The 22,850-nt window shown below is 37.6% G+C and overlaps 1 protein-coding gene across 2 annotated transcripts; it reads right to left on the reverse strand.

The window, feature by feature from the left end:
- Nucleotides 1-5,440: 5,440 nt before the first annotated feature.
- Nucleotides 5,441-22,776, reverse strand: pepd (peptidase D). Of its 2 annotated transcripts, none has more exons than XM_084928794.1 (15): nucleotides 22,685-22,776; nucleotides 19,445-19,628; nucleotides 17,834-17,961; nucleotides 17,102-17,165; nucleotides 13,825-13,872; nucleotides 13,421-13,482; nucleotides 13,019-13,063; nucleotides 11,713-11,788; nucleotides 10,358-10,404; nucleotides 9,444-9,512; nucleotides 8,666-8,743; nucleotides 8,212-8,360; nucleotides 7,651-7,835; nucleotides 6,689-6,880; nucleotides 5,441-5,912 (listed from the first exon to the last, which is right to left on the reverse strand). In XM_084928794.1, exons 1-15 carry the CDS (start codon nucleotides 22,699-22,701, stop codon nucleotides 5,784-5,786), a joined length of 1,473 nt encoding a protein of 490 aa, XP_084784920.1. In that variant the 5' UTR covers nucleotides 22,702-22,776; the 3' UTR covers nucleotides 5,441-5,783. The 2 variants fall into 2 exon arrangements, with proteins under 2 accessions (XP_084784920.1, XP_084784912.1); XM_084928786.1 differs by lacking the exon at nucleotides 22,685-22,776 and adding an exon at nucleotides 20,377-22,676.
- Nucleotides 22,777-22,850: the final 74 nt, after the last annotated feature.

The following is a 22,850-nucleotide window of genomic DNA, read 5'->3' on the forward strand; positions in this document are numbered from 1 at the left end:
GTGCGTATTGGGGAAATTAAACGAATTTAGCAAAGCAGAGATCAGAGAACACACAAATCTCCTTAAGGATATATTCCTGCTTCTTTTAAAAATGTAAATCAACAGTCAATCCTGTAGCAAAACACGGTTGAACACATCAAACACTTTTATGGCTCTTGACACGATCGCAAAGATGTGCATAATGATGAGCTCACACTTCATGGCGCGCCAGTGCCTTCCCAGTAGGTTCTGTTGGTAAAACACAGCACTTGTTGCATATTTTCATACATACTTGTCAAGGTTTCACATGCTTCAGAACTTACAGTAAAAAAACAAATGTAATGTTTTAAAATACAATCACTGACTACTTGGCTAAATAATTTTGTATTTATTGCTAAATAATAAATTTACTGTTTCATATGTGATTCATTATAAGCTATCAAAGAGAACAACTTTAGGTGGAGCGATCTTTTTAAAACATTAAGATGAGCTTTGCCTTTCTACCGTCTGGAAACAGGCTGCAGGACAAAAATCCAGTTATTATCTTGACTTGGCATTATGGAGAGCTAACATTGCTGCGAGCCTACGAGTTATTAGAAATTAAAGCTCGTCATGCCTAATTGCTCATCAGAAAATCAGAAATCAGCTATGTATACCAAATAAAAACACAAAATTCCTTATTTGAGCATGCCTCACCAGTGAATGATGGTCTATGAGGACTATGAGGATGGTCTATTATGTTAATTAGGACCCAACTCCAAAATTATGCTCCTTCTCCAAAGCACTAGTAATGGATTTATTAACCTTAATAAAGCTGTAAACCCTTTATAAATGGTATGTTATTAAAAATAAAAAAACAGTGTCCCGTTTTCAAAACTTTTATTAAAGTATTTGTTAAAGAAGCTAAATTACATTTCGTTTTCCTCATGTTGTTGTTGTTGTTATTTGTGTTTTGCTTCAGTCATTCAGCATTAATTTGTAGCACAATGTCATTCATAACATTACCATGAGATGGTGCCAGAGTCAGAATAATTCACCTGGGCACCTCAAAACACATGAACTTCTTTAAATGTTACCACACCCTGGATACATATAACATTGTAAAGTCAAATGCAGCATGTGTAATTAAGCTCATTTACAGTTTTTTTTGGTTTGTTTGTGAGCTTTAACCTGAGATTCTGACGTTTCTGACAAAATACATTATATTTAGAAATCGATTCAGGATTTAATGAATCAATATTGCTTTATTCAAGCTAAAATTGATTTGAATCAGAAAATTGATTATTGAAACCCACCCCTAGTGATAACCCTAATCCTAATTTATCAGAACATGTGATTGTTCTGATAAAAAACACGTACATTAAACATATTTTTTGATTGTTAAGATGCTGGGGTTGGAGTCTTCACTGATAATGACTTATAAGGATTAAAAAGAATAGACTTCACAAATAAATAAAATATTTGTGTGTTAAATTGTGTGACTATATGTCTCACTATTTAAAAAAAAAAGTAGGCCAAGAGGCACTTGGAAACACAATTTTGAGTACTAAAACAGGTGTTTATATATCTGTCTGTGGAGAGATTTTATCAGTAGCGTTCCAAACAAGCAAGATACAGTCACAAAGCTTTACAAAGAGGGGTGTAGCTGACTTCAGAATGAAGGCTGAGTACGGATATGACTATGGTCTGAGATTTCATTAGTATTGCAGTTGGTGTTACTTGTCCACGGGTGTACCTTGCCTTTCGCCCTGTGACAGCTTGGATAGATTCCAGCCCATCTGGGACCCTGAACTTGATAAGCAGTCAAGAATATGGATGGAATAATTTGTGCCCTCAACTGTAGAAGATTCGAGAGCTAATCTAATATTAGTTATGATGACATAAATAGAACATTATTGAATAACTGAATGCACTAATGTTGTAGTAAAATGTCATGGTTCATGCCGTATCCTCATTTACTGCACAGAAAACTCACATCAAACTGACAGTAAAGACCAACACTGACACAGACTTACTTATCATTCCACATCAATTATTTCTCCCTGAAGTAAAGGAAAGCACATAATTATGAGCAAAAGCCACTATGATCATACTCTAGTTTTGGGGAAAAAAAGTTAAGCCTTCTTTTGTACGACTTCACCAAGCAGTCAAGTTATAGTTTAAACCTGTTTCTATTCCATAACATGATAAATGCCAAGAAAGCTCAAAGGTAAAGCTCAAACTTTACCTTTGAACTTTTAGATATAAAATATCGTAATTGCATAATTTTATCTTATTAGATTTTTGTGAAATTTCTCAGTAGTAATATATGTATTCTTGAATTACAGCTAAAAGTATTCATCAAATGTGTGTTTATTTACATCATCCAAGGGAACATTTATGTCACAGTTAGGACAACCAAAAAAACTAATGCTGGAGTGTAGGCGTAATAAGGTGTAGTCAAACAGATGGCAACACAGTAGCTCAGTGGTCGGTACTGTTGCCTCACGGTGAGAGAGATCATGGTTTAAACCTGGGCAGGGCCTTCTGTATGTAACATACACACATTTATAGCCTTCTTATTGTCTTACTGACCACTTCAACCTCTTTAGACTACAAGTCACATTTTATCTATTCATTAACCAGAATTAATACAGAGCTTTACTCTGCACATTTCAAAAACTCCACACAAGCATGGGGAAAATATGCAAACTTCACACAGTATATAACAATATATAACACGAAAGCTGCTTCTCTTTCAGACTGTGGTCGCTGAGAGTAACTGAGACACAGCTACAAATTTTGCAGCACATTTTCCCTTGACTTCTGTCTCTGAATATTCATAATAATAATGCATACTTTATTGATCCCCGTGGAGAAATTACTTGTTTTTCTCTGCATTTGAGTGAAGCAGTGGGCAGCCACTGAGCAGTCGCCCGGGGAGCAGTGTGTAGGGACAGTACCTTGCTCAGGGGTACCCTCAGAGTAGCCATTCAGTGGATTCTAACCCCTGACCTTCAGATCATGGGGCGACCACTCTACCTACTGAGCTATCCCTGTCCAGCTATTCCAGTTCTTGACGAGAAAAGGACATTCACATTGTCACCATATTCCCTCTGACACTACACTGAGGGTGAAAAGTTCACACATTATTATCAAAATAATTTATGTTGTGATGCTGTGACCCACATTATCAGTTCCATTAACTTTGTGACAAATTGTCTTCACTGATCAGCAACTGAAAAAGTGCAATTTAATTTTGAAAAATCAAGGTTTGACAAGTCATGAGTCAATGTTTTGACAACATTGGATCAAGCCTGAAATTAAATGTCAGCTGTATGTATTTTTTTAATCTGACATTAGTAATGTAACCGAAAGGGAAAATATGCACACTGTGACACATTGCTTATTCATGCCACACAACACGCTCAGGATTGAATTGCTTGTAAAAAATTGTGTAAACGTTCCACAGAAATGCATCAATTCTACCGAACATTTAAACCAATGATCTTAGATTAAACAAATGCTTAAATCGTCCTGCTGGACATTTGCCTTGCATTTAAGTGTTTTTGATGTAATTGGTGTATGTGGTGCATATTTTGTCAGATAAGTATAACTTTGGTTGTTTTACAGTCAAAACAACAAAGGGGAAGTGGATGAAGGTTTTCTGGAAATGAAGTCTATTAAAGTAAAAGGTATATGTTTAGCATCTTTTTATCCACTAGCAAAACTACAGATGGAAGCTGCTTTAGGAACACTTTACAACAAAAGGTCTCATTTAAATAAGTCTTTAACATTTTCAGTGGAAATGTATTTTAATTTTTAGAAATGTTGACTTGTATACTATTTGTCAAACACTGCACTGCAGCATTTAATAGCGTTAATCATAATGTACAGTGGTGTCATCAGCCACATGCAAACTTTAGGTTACTTGCATAATCCCGGTTCTCAGATTAGCATGAGTGAGACATCTCACTATGGGGTGCGCCTCCTTGCGTATTCCTCATTCCTCTTGTTCTGCCAATCCAGATTGGCTGGTGATTGCAACAATCATGTCAGGCAAAACCACCCATGCTTAAATATCTTGCGCTATTACGTAGCCGCTATTCAAGATAAGCACCTCTTCTCACTTCGCTTCAACAAGAAGGGCTGTCTGGTAAGACATCTCACTCAGGCTACTTTGAGAACCATGGTTACACAAGTAACCTAAAGTTCTCATTCCTAGCATTTGTTTTGATGTCTCACTATGGGAAATGGAAATTCCCGTATTGCCAGACAAGCTTATCTCATGCAGTCACAATAGCCAGTATCCAAGTGAGGACCCAATGCCCAGCACTTCTTGGGCTACACTTGGAGTGGAGATGTCTAGCCCATTAAGGCGAGAGGTGAAGACCAGCTCACTGCAATACAGATGTCCTGGCTTGACACCCCTCTAAAAAGGGCCCAGATCACTGCTGAAGTGAGCCCGCAGGCCCTCTGGTGTCTACTGCCCCAAACTCGTATACCCAAGAGCAATTGCCTCCACAAACCAGTGTGAGAGCTGCTGCTTAGTGATAGGCCTGCCCACGAAATAAAAAGCTGGTCACTTTTCCAAAAATCCTTCGTCCTGTCCAAATAAGCATGCAAAATACAAAGAGGACACAGCATATGCAGCCTTTGCTTGGTTAAAGCTAGTAGCAATCCTGTCTTTAAAGACAGATGCCTCAAATCAGCCTCTTACAGAGGTTCAAATGGAGAGCCACAAAGCCCCTCCAGCACCACTGCTAAGGCCCAGAGGGGTGCCAGAGGGCTGGCAGGGTTCATGCCCTCAAAGGGAAGAAGCCCCCTGTATAGAGCTTGTGCTGCTGAACGGGCGGCCCTTCCAAGAGACAGTTACCTTCCCTAGCTCTAGGAAGATGCATGCATAGCCATTCTGGGAGCAGGAGAAGTTGGTATGCTCTCTTCCTCACCCTGGAGAGTGTTTCCATTGGTGTTGCTTCCGCAGGTAGCTCCAGTAGTGAGCCCCAGCTAGTGCCAGCCCGCAGTTTGACCCCCTCCTTGTCACCACCATCCACCGGGGTCTCTTCCTGACATTCACAATTTCATGAAATTAACAATTTAGGGATTCACTAAACATAAATAAAACATCATCTTAAAAATGATCATTAGAGATCATTTAGTGTAGTTTGTCATTTAATTGACTCGGGTGCAATAATCCTCTTAAACACTGTATCCAAATCCTACAGTGATGTATACCCCTTTTAATTGATCAGATTTCATCATGTTCAGTGTCACTGTTGTATTATGCTTGTGAGAAATCATGCAATTAAAACATTTATTGTAGTAATTCAAGCTAATATATGGTGTGTAACTGAAGTACTCACCATTCATACTTACACTAATTACTGTCTTGTTTGCACTATTTCTTTGTCAAGTGTAACAATTTGTATATTTACAAATGCTTTTTTAACTGACCAATAAATGAACAAATCTTTTACACAGCTGGAAATTAAAAGATTTATTTACGGCAATTTCAATGCAATGTTTACAAAGAGGAACATATAAGAATATTTTTTTAAAATCAGAAAATGTATTTTCCTTGGAGGCACAAAGATTTTAATGTAATACTGTATTATTGCAAAGTTTGTCAAGTAAAACTGACAGTGGTTAATGTACATCAGAACTTTAAACTTTACAAAAGCTTTATGTGATGCTGCTGATCTTGATTGCGTATCTGTTTCATGATTAAGATATGAGAGTCAAGAAATAAGTTGAGCTTTACTGATTACTGTTGATATTCCTCAGTAATCATATAGAAAACTTCAATGAAAGTTAATTTAGTTTCTTCAAACAACTGGACTGAAAGGTTTTGTGGAGTCAGCCATAAAAGCTTCAATCTCCTCAACTGTACGAGGTACACAAGTCATCAGCTCTATGCCATCTGCTGTGACCGCGATGTCATCTTCAATGCGAACCTACAGAAAGAAGGAACAAAGTGGTTAGTGACACATGACAATAGTCAAAAGCAGGAGGCATTCAAAGATTTGAAATGAGCTGGATCAGCTACTGAAAGTTTTTTAAATATACATTTTCATTTGCTGATTTATTTTGTAGGAATACCCTAGTTTAAGAAATTTTAACTCAAACTATCAATTTGAAATGTATTTTAGGTTGATCTGAGCTACTATACTACTTTCTTTGGAGGAATACATCCTCACATTTATTTTGCTGATTTTTCAGGATTTGTCATTAAATGGCCTTGACAGAAAATCTGTTACTCTAACATTAATTAGCATAAACATATTTGTGATATTACTTTTCAGTTAATAGACTTTATAAATACTTGTATGACAATCTAGGTTCTATTGTGACTTTGAACTGATCAAAAATATGACACAATACCTAAAATACCATAACATTCAATAGATCTTGCAGTGTTTAATTTACATATAAAAAGTCACAGATGGTGGGACAAGGAAAAGCACACTCTACAGACACAATTTTAGAGATAGCAGCACCTTAAATTTTAAACTGGCTGACATTTTCATGCTTAAAGTGACATTATTCAATCTTTATAGCTTGTATCTTCAACATTGCACATTTGGCCTTTAGCAAATCATGAAAGAATACCAATCCTGTCAGACTGTAAACCAAGCAGAAGCTGAATTAATTTCAGTATCAGTTGGCCCTTTGTTCTGTTACCACCCTGGTCCAACATAAACAACAAAAAGAACTGTGCAAGCATACTAACCCCTCCGAAGCCACGGAAGCGAGCCAGCACTTGGTTGTTGATGAAGCAGCTCTGGGCAGGGTTAGCCAGGGCCTGGTTCAGCAGGTGGTTGATGAAGTATATGCCAGGCTCCACGGTAAGAACCATCCGCTCCTGCACCAGGCGGCCCATCCTAAGACTCTTCAATCCAGGCTCGTCAATTCGCTCGATACCCTATACAGCAGTTGACAGTAGTATTATTTAATTATTTAAATGAATGTACTTTTAAAATATGTGCAAAACTGACTAAATTGAGGTTTCTCCAACTACTGTGTCTGATACCATAAATAAATGCTATTATATTATTTGTCAGTTTGCTCATCAAAGTCAAAATATTTCAGGGTTTTTCATGCAAGACTTTATGTAAAAATCATCAAAATGCTTTTTACCCAAACAAGAAGAAGAGACAGGTAAGAGCCATATAACATGGAAGTTTATTAATTCATCATTTTTATATTTTCCTGTCACACTTACCAAAGTCAGTCAACAGTATTGTCATGTATCCACACACTGAGCACTGCATTCAGTGATTCCCATCCCCTCAAAGTTTAATTCTCATACTGTTGCTGTCAGCAGGATAACATTCAGTAGTTCTACTGGAAATGCTGAGGGTTAACCAACTTCTCTATTTACATGTCAAAACTGAATATCACTACAAATTCCTCCACCACAGCGTGAAACTATCTGTGCTCAAAGTTCAGATGACATTTCATCTTCCCCTCGCTCCTGTCCTCATCCTGAACTTGTTCCTTGCAGCTTGGCCTAATTTAGTTCCTCTCTCACTTCTGCACCAATGGTCTCTTTATTACTGAGGACACATCAATATTCCAGTAACAGAAATATTTTCGTCCTCTACTGTCTTCAGACTATTACTGTCACAGAAATAACTGCTGACTAGTTGTTGTGTTGTGTGAAATTGCAGAACATAAGAGTTCTGTTCTCACCTCAGGGTAACCTCCTACATCGTGCACATCAATACCCAGCAAATGTCCAAGGCCATGGGGCATGAATACAGAGCCCAGGTGGACCTTCATCATGTCCTCCACGCTGCCATGTAGGATGCCAATCTTTACAAGTTCTTCCAGGTGAACCCTGTCAGCCACGCGGTGCATGTCGGTCCACTTCACACCTTCAAAACAAGCATTTTTGTCAATGAACAACAAAGCAGTTAAAAATGTAACTATGCATGTTATTTTAAAAGCTTATTAATTTTTTAGGAACTGTAATTGACAAGGATATTATTTTCAAAGCTCCAATTGTAATGAATACTAAAGAATACTTTTGTAACTACCGAAAACACTACACGTGTAACCAGTTTAAAGACTTTACAGACAAGTATCCTCATGGTGATCAGTTATGATTTGTACTTAAGAAAAACAGATTTCTATATCTGTAATATATTAATTAGTTTTTAACCCCTATGCTGCTATGTTTCAATAGGAACAGCAGATTCAGTTTTCATGACATTTGCTCACTTTAATTTTAGTTAGGTAAAATAATATAACCTGGTCTGAGGGCAGCCATCACCGCACGTGAGGCTTTCAGGACGGCTTCGTAGATGGCCCTCTGGTCTGGAGTGAACTTGCCATTAGCTGGGAAGGAGCAGGTGATGTCCGAGGAGTAGCAATAGTACTCTCCACCCATATCAAAGAGACTGCAGGAGACAAAACAAATAAAAATGATTAGAGAATTATTAAAGAATTTATTTCCAACATGTTTTAGGTTTGTGTCCCACATGCTTTTCGATAAAAAGAGATGCACAGAGATGGCAAAGTCACTAAAGGTCACAAGAACAGTAACCTTGATGGCATTTGCGATGGTATTTGACAAAAACTGTATGCTGGGAAATGGCTCATTTAGGGGAACCTGTACACATTCTGAATTAAGATCCAGAAGAATGAGGTGGTTGTAGTCCCCCCCCACTCATTAAAAAAAACCCCACAACCCATCGGTACTCACCACATATCTCCATCTGTGATTGTCTTGTCATTAGGAGCGCCAGCATGACCATAATGGAGAACAGAGGAATTATTGCCACTGGTGGGAATAAACAATGCATACATTGAAAAGACATCCAGTCACAAAACATAAATAACTATTATTCTTCAAAGCACAGAATACTTTAAACCATCAAATGGATTCCAATCTCTTGTTTTAAACCCCTAGTTTTAACAGGAAAAACACTTTCATCTACAGGCCACTAATCTTTACAATGTTCATGATGCATGGCCTTTAACCCAAAAGGCCAGAACATGATTAACAACATTTCAAAATCTTTCATCCATAATGATGCTGCTCGCTCACAGCTAAAGGGGGGATGTTAATACAGTTTTTTTTAATGAGCATAGTTTATTCTGGCCAACAAATCACCAGGGATACAGAAGAGATGCATGGAGCCTGCTCAACTGTGTCATATACCCTTGAAGGTACTGCAGTAGCATAGTTTCCTCCAATGTATTGCAATTTTGTCTAAAATTGAAGTATTTTCTTTCCCCCTAGGAGCGCTCAACTTAATAGAGGAACAGAGTATTTGGTGCTCTAATGCCTAGGGCTATGGTGTCAGGGTCAACTGCTCGATTGTATGATCAGTATGCTACGATTGCCGGTATTAAACTCTAAAGGAAAAAAAGCACTACAGCAATGGTTTTCCTTCATTCATTTTTGGCACCAGGAAGAACAGACTCAATTTGATTTCTAATACCAGAAATAAAACAGGTAATGAATTGTCAATGCTCACGTTCCACAAATACAGGTGTAAGAGGTGTGGCGCATTCCTCCTTTAGTATAGCAGTAGTGCTGGAAAAGACTGCAAAGATAGAAGGAAAAAAAAATCTAATTACCTGACAGGCTTCCTCTGCCCTTTTCCTGACTCTATGCTTTTTAAGAATTCATTCAGCACTCATTCTTTAATCATCACATGGCCAAACACATCAAACACCTTTATGAATCTCGACAGCATTGCAGACCTGTGTAGGATGTTAAACGATTCCTCTTAAATGGCCAGCACAAATGAGCATGATGGAAAGCTACTAAGACACCAAGGGTAGTGAATACTCAGACATGAAGAAAGTAAACTGAAATATTTATACCATTACATATTTCTTGTGTTAAGCACCGATATTTTGAGTACCTCAAAACTACAACCAAGCACTGAATCTGAATTGTAATCCTATACTATGTTTGTATACCAGAAGCATGCAGTGAAGCAATATGCACACTTGCCAGTTACTGAGTAACCAGTCATTACGTTACACATCATTATTAACAAGGGCTTCAGATTTCCTACTACACTGGAGCTAATAATTCTAAGCAAGCAAAGAGGTGTGACATTTCTGTTTGTTTCATCTGTGTCATCAGGGTGTAATCTAAACTGATTTATTCATTCATCATCACCTGCTGCTAATTTTACACATCAAAGGTTTAACTAATCCAATTATAATATATAACAAACCAATTACATATCGTCAAACATAGTAAATGCATCAGCATAACATCTACCCAAATTATTGTGGACTAAGTCCACTTGCTCAAAAAATTCATTATCATGTAAGTAAGCAAGAGTAAGTAAAGTCTAAGGAATGCAGTGTGCTTCCATGTCTTGTCACCAAACACAAGTTTTTACGTCTTCATAATAAAAAAAAAAAACTTGACCTCTCCATTTCATATTCTTTCTTTCCGGGTTTCACATGCTTCATGATCTATGCAAAAAAGAAAAACAATATATGAGATTAGCCAGCTTGAAATCTATTTTCTAAATCCTTTTTAAATTAAATTCAAATTCCATCCTCCTTTAAAATGATCTTCAATGTCCACAGAGTGCAAGTTAAGCTTTTTTTAAACTTATTAATGTATTTTTGTACCTGACTGCACTGTGGCAGAAATCTTTTGAATCTCTGCTGGAGGTGTGTTGGTTCCAGTTCTATCAAACTATGAAACAAATGTCCATGATCTTGTGCCATGGTTTTATCTTCCCACAATACCCCCATGAATTTAAACACAGACAAAGCTGACTGTGTGTGATACACATGGCAGGGAAATAAAGAAACAGATGGATCTTTTCATTGCAGTAGCTAACTGCAGGGACATTACTGGATTCTAGCCAAGCTTTGTGGTAAAATAAACATTTTAACTGAGCATCAGTTTAACTATTTTTGATAAAGTGGTTAAACATTTCTGCTGGTGTAAACAACCAGTGTGTAAACACAGCATGAGTAATGGAGGCTGAAAATCACTTTGTAATGTGCACTACGAAGGGATATGCTAAGTAATTAGGTGCTCATATTGCTTATTCTAGTTAAGCATTTGGAGCTGCTAGAGCACGTTAGGGTGTTTAAAGTTGTTATATTTAAAGATTATATGGATAAAGAATCAACTGGAAGTGCATCATAATTAAGTAGTTTACTTTTAGCGCAATGTATAACCAAATGTGCTAATTTCTGATTCTGCTCTTCTTCTTTATAACACATTTAATAAATGTTCTTTACACAGTTTATGTGCAAAATAGTGTATTTTGTAGAGCTGCAGTGAAGTACTACATAAAGGCATAAGGTTTTTATAAGTATGAGAGATGCTTATTTGGGAGCTTCTCTTTTTTAAACAGCACACACGCAACACTTATTGTGAGTGACTTTAAAGGACAGATAAAATTGTGAGGTTAACTGCTGCTCAGCCCCTGAAGAGGTTATTTATGTTGATAGAGTCAAATCCTGTGCAGATGTAAAGTATTGCTTTAATGTTACAGCTTATTGGTCAAATGCTACCACAGTTAACTGCTCGCCTCCAAGCTACTGGAGGAAGTTTAAACTGTTTAAACACTATCGATTTTATGTCTTAGAGGATCCTGAGATCTTTACACCTTTGGGGGAGTTTTAAAATGTAATAAGCTTTTTGATACTTTGCGTGTTTAATTCCATGCTCTGATTTTTTTTCCTTCCTTTTCCTTTCGTTCCATAAATATACTACTTTCAGTTTTTAAAAATCGCCTGTTTAACTGAGAGCTAACTTACCATTTTGTGGGCTTCGCTGGAAACTCTGTTGGTGTAGCGTAAGACCTCCAGCTCCATATCAGTCTTAACGACACGGCTGCAAACAGAGAAGGAGTAACCAGCTGTCTCTCTGACTAAGAAAATCACATTACACATTACAGTGGATCTACAGCCATATAGTATACAGAATATAGGCCCCAGACTAAAAGAAAACTGTATTTTTCTTTAACCTGTACTTTATTTTCCAAACCTTTTTGCTAGCAACACTGCAATTCTGTTTGTGACTAAGTAAAAAAATAAGCAAACGTCCTTATTTTTATTTGAGGTAAATAGAAATTAGCTGCAATCTCAAAACTTGTAGAGACAATCAGTTTTAACTAGTTTGGTACCACCAGTAAGAGAGGTAGTAGCAATGCTGTCAATTTGCCCAGGGGGATTTTCATGGCAGCTATTTCGTGGACGATTCTTGTAGTATGCAAACTCAAAACTGGACTGATTCCATTCCACTGATGTCATTATTAAGATGAGCAAGGACAGAAAGTTTGAAAAAGTACCCATATTTAGTGCAACATCTGTACTCTAGTGGCTGAAATAGTCATTTCTAATATACACTGCTAACATAGCAACGAGTGTAAGAATCATGTGTCGAGAAGCTTGTTTTAGGTAATTTTAAGGTAAGTTGTATATAAATGAGATCTGTCATTTTTTGTTATTACAGTTGATGCTTTATAAGCTACTGTTGCAGAGCTACCTATAATATGTATGTCTACAATGTGAGTCTTTCACTTGAATTAAAACTTTGCTTGCTAATTCATACCATGCTGTTCTCATGTTTTGTGTGTACCTAAGATGGCTTAGTAATGAAATGAAATAAAGATTTCTACACAAATAATCCACATAAATAATCCAATGCACTTGTAACAAACAGTAACAGTAATTAAAAGGGGGGAAAAAAGAGCTGTAGTGAGACGAGTGTGCAGAGGGTTCAATCAAGCCCTGCTTCCCATGAGGTGTGCCTGAAAAGCATTCCTCCTCATTTTAGAAAATGTCAATTCATCTGGAGGGTGCAAGCTCTAATGCCAAGGACAACCAGGCAAGCACGAAGTCCATTACATCCACACAGTCTCACTTCTCAATTGAGAGGGGAAAAAAAGAAAGAAAAAGAAACAACCACAAGAAAAGCCCCCGTTTCTGATAGCAGACACACAATTACCTGACTGGGCAGCTGTAATTGCCAAGATTTGCGAGAATCTGACTGAACAAACTCGTAGGCAAAAAGTGCTTTTTCTCAAGTGGACTTTTTCAGTGACAAATTTTAATTACTTACCAGTCCACAATGACAGGGTGTAAAAGAGTGTTGTTCACTTGGAAGCTAATCCAAGAAAGAAAAGCAAAAAGAAAAGAAATTAAATGAATATGAAGCAAATGGTTACATTTCTTTTGAAACAAGTACTTGAGCCTTTTTCACAAGTATCTGGGGTTAGAGTAGGATGATAAAAATAGCAAATATATGCAGTTAAAAGAACAAAGACCAGTGCCAAGGACAATGCTATTATTAATCAATGAATAACAAGAAAATTTGTTTAATTGAAATATTTTTGAAATTAGGTTAATCAGCAACAATAAGTATATGTAAGAGTTTTCTGCATACTTAGTGAAAAACAGAAAAAAACCCATCCACAAACAAAGTATAATTATGTTAATGCAAATTGAAGCCAATTAAACATACCGACTAATTCCATCAAAGGAGGCCTCACGGCAAGTGCTCCCACTATCTGTATTCTGTCCTCGCTGCAAAAAAAAATTTCAAACAGGCAAACAAGTGATCACATCACCACCGTGTGAATTCAAATGTTTATACAGCTTAGTAAATATTTTCTGGTATCTAGGAGTTCATCCATTTTTAAAAGGTAACCTTTTTCAAAAACAGATTTGGTGCTACTATGTAAGAGCTCAATTAAACAAAATTTTTATTTTTCATACAACTGAGGTGGGAGCCAACATAAAGCAGGGTACAGAGGGGTGATTAGGGTGAGGATGATTCAGCAAAATACTCCCATACCAGCAATATTCAATACTACTTAACAGAAGCTTAGTATTAGCTGTAATTGGGCAAGAATGAGTGAGACATACCAGTGTGAGGAGAACTGCTGGTTTTAGGTTGGACAGGACATTGGCTATCTACAGGAATGCAGACAAAAACTAATTAGACATATAATAGAATGGTAGAAATAACAAGCACAAGTTTTCCTTTGCTTTCAGGTGGCAGAATAAAGGTGACTTTGGCAGGAACCATCCTGCCTCTGTGGCTTCTCCAGCAGGACGCTATGCTGCTGTAAGAACAATAAAGCCTTGGCTCACTGACCTGAAAGAGCTGCTTAATAAAAAGAAAAAAAGCCTTCAGGTCTGGGGACAGGGAAGAACTGAGAAGCATGTAGCACGACCTAAGGGTGAAGCTGAGGAAACGCAAAGACTCCTACGGGAGTAAAATAAAGACAATCACTGGGTTTAAAGTGACAGACAGACAACCAGTGGGCAGCCTGGAGAGAGCAAATGAGCTAAACGATGTCTTCAACAGGTTTGGTTCACAGCCCTTTGCTGTCTCCTCCACACAAACTCTGGTCTCCACTCACCCTCACTCCCCTTCTTCTCCCCAAGTGAACTCTATGGATCAGAGTTCCAAAGGCAGCTGAAATGATGTGTGCACCAAAATGCTCTACAGTGCTAGAGGAGCAGCATCAGAGCCGGAGACACCAATAAACTCAATAAACTAATTAGGAAGTCTGGCTTTATGACTGGCTGGAAAACTGGTCACACAATCTGCTATCCATCACAGATAATCCTGACCATCCTCTGCACCACTTACTGGGCAGGCAGCGGAGCTCCTTATCTAACAGACTGAATCAGCTCCTTCGCCACAAGGACATATATTACAACTCTGTAAGACTACATGTTATCACCCTCTACAATACAACATATCTGCCTGTCAGAAAAGTATCTGCCAAATAATAATACTATTATTAATAAAACTAAAATTCCTAAAATATTCACTTCATTGTCTTAAAACACACTTTATCTTCAAAACCTACAATCTAGATTCTAGCAGCTCAACTTTTAGAAACTGGAATAAGACATAGTTTGAAAGGACACTCACATGAATAGTGTCTGAACAGTTTTAATGGCAATGTGAGGAAATCATTATCATTCTCAACTGTAAATTTAAAACATGAAAACATTTACCCTGTATATAGTGATGATGCATAGAGGATCTGCTCATGGTTAGAAATGCATCTATTATTTAAAAGTTAAAAAAATATTGAAACAACACAACAGAATCATAAAAATGCCAGATACTATTAAAACACAAATTCAACAATTTAAAGGTGATTTGTGTGCATTTAAAGTAGGGTAGTGCAATGAAAAGTGTGTGTGTGTGCCTCAATACCTCCCATGTCTGAGTGCTGCCTAAAATATTCATGACCTGATTTGGATAAGAAAGAAATATTGTTCTCTTTTTGGTTCTTCTGTAGGCAGCATTGCCATCTGAATGCTGAACACCACCAACTGTTTTTTTGTCTTTCTAGATGTCAGCCTTGGGTATTTGTAGGTAGTCACGCAGTTTATTATTTTTTTTCAAGCTGGTGTTGATTCATGGAAAAATTGGCAGATGACTTGCATCTTAACGTGTGACTAATTAGGATATCTAACACCTCAAGCAGGTGCAGAGATGTTAAAATACCTGAAATATCATCTGAAGTATGAATCATCACTTGGACAAAATGTAAACATGGAAATTACTGTATAATTATGTTATTATTTTCTGGCTAGTGAACACTCTTATATTGTAGTCTGAATATATTTTATGATTTGTTAACATGAACACCTCCAGAATAGCTCTGGTGCTGTCAATCCACCAGTACAGCTCCCCTGGGAATCTGCTGTCAAAATTGATAAACATAACCGTTTTTCTAGTCTCTCAAAACATGCAATTACAAAGAGCCTTAACTTAAGTGCATTCCTCACCCTGGGCTGTTAAATGAAGCAAACAGAAGTGCAGGTTACAAATTTAAATAATAAAATTCAAAATGAAGCCCCCCTAAGAGTATGGGTGGTTTGGCTCTTTCTCAGTTATGCATTCTAATGAACTGTTGTACCAAATGGATTATCAGTGTAATGCTCCATGTGCTTTGGGGGAGCCAAAAGCACTGTCCACATTTTCTCAACAAGGTTAAGGACTATCCTCTGAGATTTTCCACCGTCTCACACAAATAACCTTAGTTCTATCTTTCTATTATATGCAAATACAAACAGGTCTCAGAAATCATTTCAAACCTTTCCATGAATATTCTATTATAATTTCAATAACTAACTATAAATCAAATAAGACCTGCACTAAAAATGTATTTGGCACATATCTTGTAGAAGGTTGTCGATAGGGGTTTAGCCAAGATGTGCAACTAGCATAGTGACGATTCTTCTTTAAAAAAATAATATCTGTTTTAAAACACATAGCACAATTTCAAAAGTTACCCTTTCTTATTTGTAGCACAGAGCAAGAGATGGCTTACATCAGCAGTATTCTCACTACTGAAAATACTGTTTAATTTAGGCTCAGATGGTGCCTGGGTAGCATGCAGGAGGCAGGATGCATAAAGGCCACCTGCGTTGTGATGTGTCATATTGTGTCGTGTTGTGTTATATGTAGTGCCGACGTAGGACAGTTTTTCCAATTTCATTGTACTATTGTACTATGTATGACTGTGCAATGACAATAAAGAGTTATCTTATCTTATCTTATCTACTTGTGAATACACCTGTCTATTACCTGCGCTTTTCACACATCAGTATAATTATATATCACACTGACTTTGTACCAGGGAGCTGAAAGGTTAGGCTGTTTAATCAAAGTCCTTCTAAAAGCAAGGCTCGCCATTCATCTTGAAATGGCTCTAGGCACTTATGTGGCCAGTAATTTTGAAGCATTATGTACATTAACTTTAATTCTAATAGTTATCAGGGTATGTATAAAATCACCAGTAAAATCTGATCAAATGTTCTTAAAGGGTTTAGTGCTATTGCCCCAGCATAAGGTTTCAGTTTTTTCTTCCCCTGGGAAGTTACACGTGTATCGCTGCCTTTGGTCTCACAGAATTCTTCAATAAATTTGAATTCAAGATTCTTTGACTTTTCTCACTTGTAACCGTTTCTAGTTTCATGAGTGAGCCAACTGCACCTTTGCTGGGTAATGACTATAAAAGTTCAGAGCTGCAACGTATGTGAGGAAAACGGCACTAATGTCCTTTGATCCTGGTCATGGCTTTATCAATTAACATTAAAGATCAGCTACCATACAGAAAAATAGATCACACCAGAGAGGCTGGGCTGTAAAGACCAACACTGACAGACTTACGTCACAGGTGTGGTGCACCTCATCAACAGCATACTTCTCCTTGAAGTGCTCTTTGGGAAAGATCCTGTCAATAAACGAAAAACATAAAACTGATGAACAAGTGCACTAGACAAACCATACACATAAAATCAGATGAATTTTCAAAGGCTTGTCTCTTAAAACATTACTGATGGGCTATGTTACAACACACTAGCAGAAGTGCAGTATTGAGGACAGAGTTCAGAGGGGAAAGAAACTGAGCAGAACCTAGAACATTAATTGCTGATCACGTTACTTTTGAGTGAATTTTTTTTCTTAAAGAGTCATATGACAAAAGATGCTTTTAGGTTTCTAGATTAGGGAAGTGAGCATGACCATGTGAGATGGTCAGTATCGGTTATGGTGTCCAGAGTTTTCAATGATCGTCTTATACACAACCAAACAATACTATGGATAAATAAATAAATCTAGTTTAACTGAACAATTTATTCTGTAGTGAGTAAGTGATCTTGATATTATAGGGCAGCACTGCTATAGTCCAAATAACTAAGACTGAGGAGGTCTATGTATTTATAAAATGATTATATATTATATTGCATTTGACAATAAATAAAATACACAATTAAATACACAAGGTTTAAAAGCTGATAACATAACTGTCAGCCCTTCCTTGAAGGTATAGCTCACTGCTATGGACTAGCGGATGCTGATGTCGGCCTTGTACACTGCTCTTTGAGGATTAGTGTGACTCACTCTCCCATCCAAGTAGCATAGCTCTCGGGCAGTTTAGGAACAAAAAGAATGGATTTCCCAGAGTCCACATCAATGGCTCCGTAGCAGTCAGCCTCAGTCACTCCAAAAGCCCAGTGGAAGAAAGACTCCTGTACAATCCAAGAATCAGTAACAGGATTAATGAACTAGCTTTGTTCAGAATATTTCATGGGAAATATAAGAGCTTTCCTTTGTCCAGCCAGTTAGGTCAAGTGACATCAAAAGTAAACCTTCAATATTCAGACTGATTTCTGTTCAAACAAATAACAGTCTTGAGTTTGTGTTGTAGAAGAGTTATATTCAAGAAAAAAATGCAGGTAAGTTTTTTCTATGCAGTGTACAGGTTGTCCAAGATATTTGTGGCAGGGTGTGGAGAATTATGTTAGTGGCAGAGCAGGTCAGCCACTAACCAGAAGGTCGGTGGTTCGATCCCAGGCTTCCTCCTTGCCCAAATATCCTTGGGCAAGATACTAACCCCGTGTTTGCCTACTGGTGGTGGTCAGAGGGCCCGGTGGCGCCAGTGTTCGGCAGCCTCGCCTCTGTCAGTGCGCCCCAGGGCAGCTGTGGCTACAATGTAGCTTGCCGTCACCAGTGTGTGAATGTGTGTGTGAATGGGTGGATGACTGAATGTAGTGTAAAGCGCTTTGGGGTCCTTAGGGACTGAGTAAAGCGCTATACAAATACAGGCCATTTACATTTTAATATATAATATAATTTATTGAAATAAATATGACGTAGTAGTACACCCCATGTCCCCCTTTTAGACTCACCCCTTGCTTTAGTCAGTAGTCAGCCTTAAGCAAGCTGCCTGACTAAAAAATAGTGTCAGACTAAGAGGCATATTGTATATTTGTTGCTGTGTAAAATTCAACTCAAATTTTTAGAAAACAAGCAGATTTAAAAACAACTCACATTGGCCAACGTGCTATGAAAAGAAAAATAAATCACAATAAATAATGGAATAGATAAGTAATAAGTAAAATACATGTTAATAGGTGCTAAACATGTGCAGTTGTGGCTAAACAACGCATAAGAGCCATACTGAGCAAATTATACCATGATGGGCTTTGCAGTCAAACAAAAGGCTCTTGAAATTAATTCTAAACCTCATTGGGAGTAGAGAGAAGCCAAAACCTGGTGGTGGATGGAAGGAGCTAAAAAGTCTTCAGATTTGTGCTTGTGGTTTGATGAAGATCCGATGAAGAAAGTTTTTATGGCAATCCTGCTGTTTTAGACCTTAAAAACACACTTTAACTCTTAACACCTGAGTAGACTCCACATTAAACTACGACAGCATCATCTTCCCTACTTTTTGTGGAGAAAACTGGGGGTCGTTTGGGCTTAATGTTGTAATACTTTTTCTTCACACGCAAACTCCTAAATATGTTTCTGTTGCAGTTCTGTTTTTGTGTGAGAGAAACGTTCATGCTTACACTGATTAAACAAAGCATTGAAGCAAAGAATTTCCCTCAAGGATTTTTTGTAATCAAGTTACACAAGGAATCTCTGCAGCTCTACAATAAAGAGCAAACTCACTGATAGGCTGGGCTCCTTTAACGAATGAATAAATACACTACCAATACATGTACCAACCTGTCTGAAGAGGACGTCTGTGTCCGTGCAGTACCTCTGCGTCTGTTCTCCTCCCTGCAGCACCACTACTGACTTTGGCACCACACCATCTTTGGCTTTCAGCTCCTGGCACAGTCGCCGTCGGTTCTCGACAAAAAGGGCAGCAGACACCATCAGGGTGTCATTACCCAGCCAGTAGACAGGTCTGAAAGGACAGGAAGACAAGATATCTCAACGTGGCTCAGGGTGGAGTAGTGGCTGGAGAAAATGATGCATAGTTGGAGTCAAAATTAGAACTGCCCTGTATCAGCGAGCACAAGACTGCAAACACAATTACTAAACCTACCACACTGTTTGCATCATTCAGTTATTCTCTCATATCCTGATATTTATATAGCAAAAATTAATTGTCTTGATTCACACAGTTAATGTTGTACCACTGTGGTAGTACACAGTGGAGTCATATGTCCCAAACAGTGTTGGTCAAGTTACTTGAAAAAAGTAATCAGTAACTAATTACTGATTACTTACCCAAAAAAGTAATCCCGTTACTTTACTGATTACTTATTTTCAAAAGTAATTAATTACTTAGTTACTTTTTAAAAACACGATTTACAACCTGAATAGGTAATAAAGTAATAGATCTGTCAGGCCAATTCTACTTTTTCTGCATAATCCATCACAAAATGTAATCAAATGGAAAAGTCCCTTTTTAAAACTTGTTTTATTAGTTTTAATCTTTTAACTTTGTGCATCAAGCAAAAATTAAATTATATGCAACATTCTCTGACTTGAATAAATTAGTTTAACATTTAAACCTATTTTCTGTACATTCCAGCACATAAAATATTTTTTTGTGTGTGTTTACACTCACTCTTTCAAATAGATGCAAGTAAAACACAGCAGAAAATAAATGAAGTCACAGACTAGCGGTCCTGTTGCTCTATTTTCACCTGTAAAGCAGGAGCAGGGTAGGCGGAGGTTTACCCTGGTGCAGGTGTGCCGCAGCGGTCAGTGGAAGAATCCGCGAGTTTCTCTGTGAATTTCCCATTACGTCATAGCGCACTCGGTGCTTGCTTGGAAGCTTAGGGTTTTTTTTCGCTGTAAAAAGAAGTTTTCTTCCCACGCACAACGGATGCTAATGTTTTTGTCACTTTTTATGGAATCAAACTCAAAATAAGGTCAGTACTTCCACGCTTTAAACGCTGCACGCTCATACTCTCTCCTGCACTCGATATATGATCCATTGTTGATCTGCACACAGCTGTTGTCACAAACGTCGCACTCGCTTACGTCATTGTCATGAGACATTCTTGCAAAAAAATCATGGTTTTAGTAACGCAGTAACGCAGCGTTCCTACGGGAAAGTAACGGTAATCTAATTACCGTTTTTGCAATAGTAATCCCTTACTTTACTCGTTACTTGAAAAAAGTAATCGGATTACAGTAACGCGTTACAAGTAACGCGTTACTGCCCATCTCTGGTCCCAAATCTGTCTATAATTGCAGTATAAATGATCAATTCTCAATTAATGTTAGGGCAAACCAGCAGCACTCAGACAGAACATCCAAACCCTGCCTAATACCGTGCCGGCCTCCTTGTGTCAGCAAAAGTGGTCTGAACCATCAAAACATGGACTTTGCTATTGGGCCCTACAGACTGTGGTGTTGGAACTTTAATATTGTGGTTGAGTGATGAAGATTTTATCTAATAATACATCACAGTCACTATAAAAAAAAGATTTATTCCAGAATAAATAGCAGGAGTAGATGACCTGTCGTGTTTTTAGTTCTACCTGGGAGTAATCGTCAGGATTTGCTCAGTACTATCAAACTTTTAAAGAGAGAGGTGAACCTTTGCCCGAGCTCTCTTTGGGAAGAGTTAAGACATAAGCTACAGACAGATAGACAGCCTTGTAAATGATAGGTCTTGGGTATAAATCTTGATCTCTGGCTGTAGCTTGGCTGATAAGATAAAAAACCCAACATATCTGTACCAAAGGTTAATCCATAACTTCCTAGAATTTAATGGCTGATGGCTTTCAGTATCATTCACGGTTGACTGAGTTTACTGGCTAAAGTGTGTATCTGCAAAAAAATAGAGCCACTTCTATTATTGAGCAAGGCAGATAAAATCTATGAAACTGGAAGCCAACTATTCCACCCAGCAAAAGCTCAGAAATAAGAATAATAGCTTGTATAAGTACAACTGTATCAATAACTTAAGATTAGAAAAACCCTAATTTTGCAGGCAAAATTTCTATTGTTGTGCTAGATTACATAATACTGTGAGGTGTCTCATCTGTTGTTCCACACTCTGAAAATTGCCTGGGACGCTCTAGCAGAGATAACTTTATATGTGCTGACTGCAGACTTTTTCATGATTACCACAGCAGATTATTTTATTGTTTTATAATGGTTAATAAGTCAATCTGGGTTGTTTCACAATTGCAATAAAATTGACTTTTGTTGAGATCAGCATAATACTACAGGGTGTACAAACTCGGAACAAGAAGACTGAAATTTAAGAATTAAAATAGTTTTAACCAATTTATAGCCTATAGCCTTGTAGCTAGCTAGTTTTTTTTTTTTATTCATTAAAAAAACTAAAGTAATTCAAAAGTTGGTTTTCCATTTTGCTGGAATTCACAGCGTTTCTTATACAGCCCTTGAGGACAACGTTTAATTTACTATATATAGTTACTTTATATCTAACATTCTAAAGCAATGCACGGTTGAATTTGCAGACTTTTGTACAACTTTTCAAGGTACACTTGTCCCAGTTCTCCTGTGGCTTTTAGGCTGTCTCTGTGTCTTCCGTTTAATCATGTGGCTCCTTGAGCTCAGATAATGTTCCCTTTCTATGTAGTTTTACCCTGAAATATTTAGTAACTTTTTGGATTATTTTCTAATATTGATACTGATTTTAAAACACACACGCACGCACCCAACAGTTTAGGTACACACACACACACACACACACAAATCCATGCAGTAAAGCAAAAGTGCGTCACAATATTACAGACAATAGCGAAAAAGTAGCTGCAAGTATCAATAGTTAAGAAGTCCCATATTTCACTAAAAAACGGGTACTTATCGCGCAGTTTGACAGTTAATAAAGGGTGTTTTTTAGCTGGCAACATATATCGCGAATACGTAAGTGAAACATGCATGCATGCAGCAAAGCAGGTTACGCTAACACCACTCTATTAATTATTAGGCGTATAATAAATACATATTCATCAGTCAATCACAACTTACTGCGCTGCTGCAGCCATGATATTGCCAAGTGTCCGACGAATGTCACGTGGGGAGAGCAGTCACGTGAGTTTTACGTGGCGACATCAGCTGACGTGGCATGTTGTTGCATTCACGTATTCAGGAAATACGAGCACCAGCAGTCAGTGAAGTAGAATTTCAGTCTTGG

Source organism: Perissodus microlepis, chromosome 1 (assembly GCF_051167445.1).
Source record: "Perissodus microlepis isolate ML-2025 ecotype Zambia chromosome 1, ASM5116744v1, whole genome shotgun sequence".
Taxonomy (NCBI): Eukaryota; Metazoa; Chordata; class Actinopteri; order Cichliformes; family Cichlidae; genus Perissodus; species Perissodus microlepis.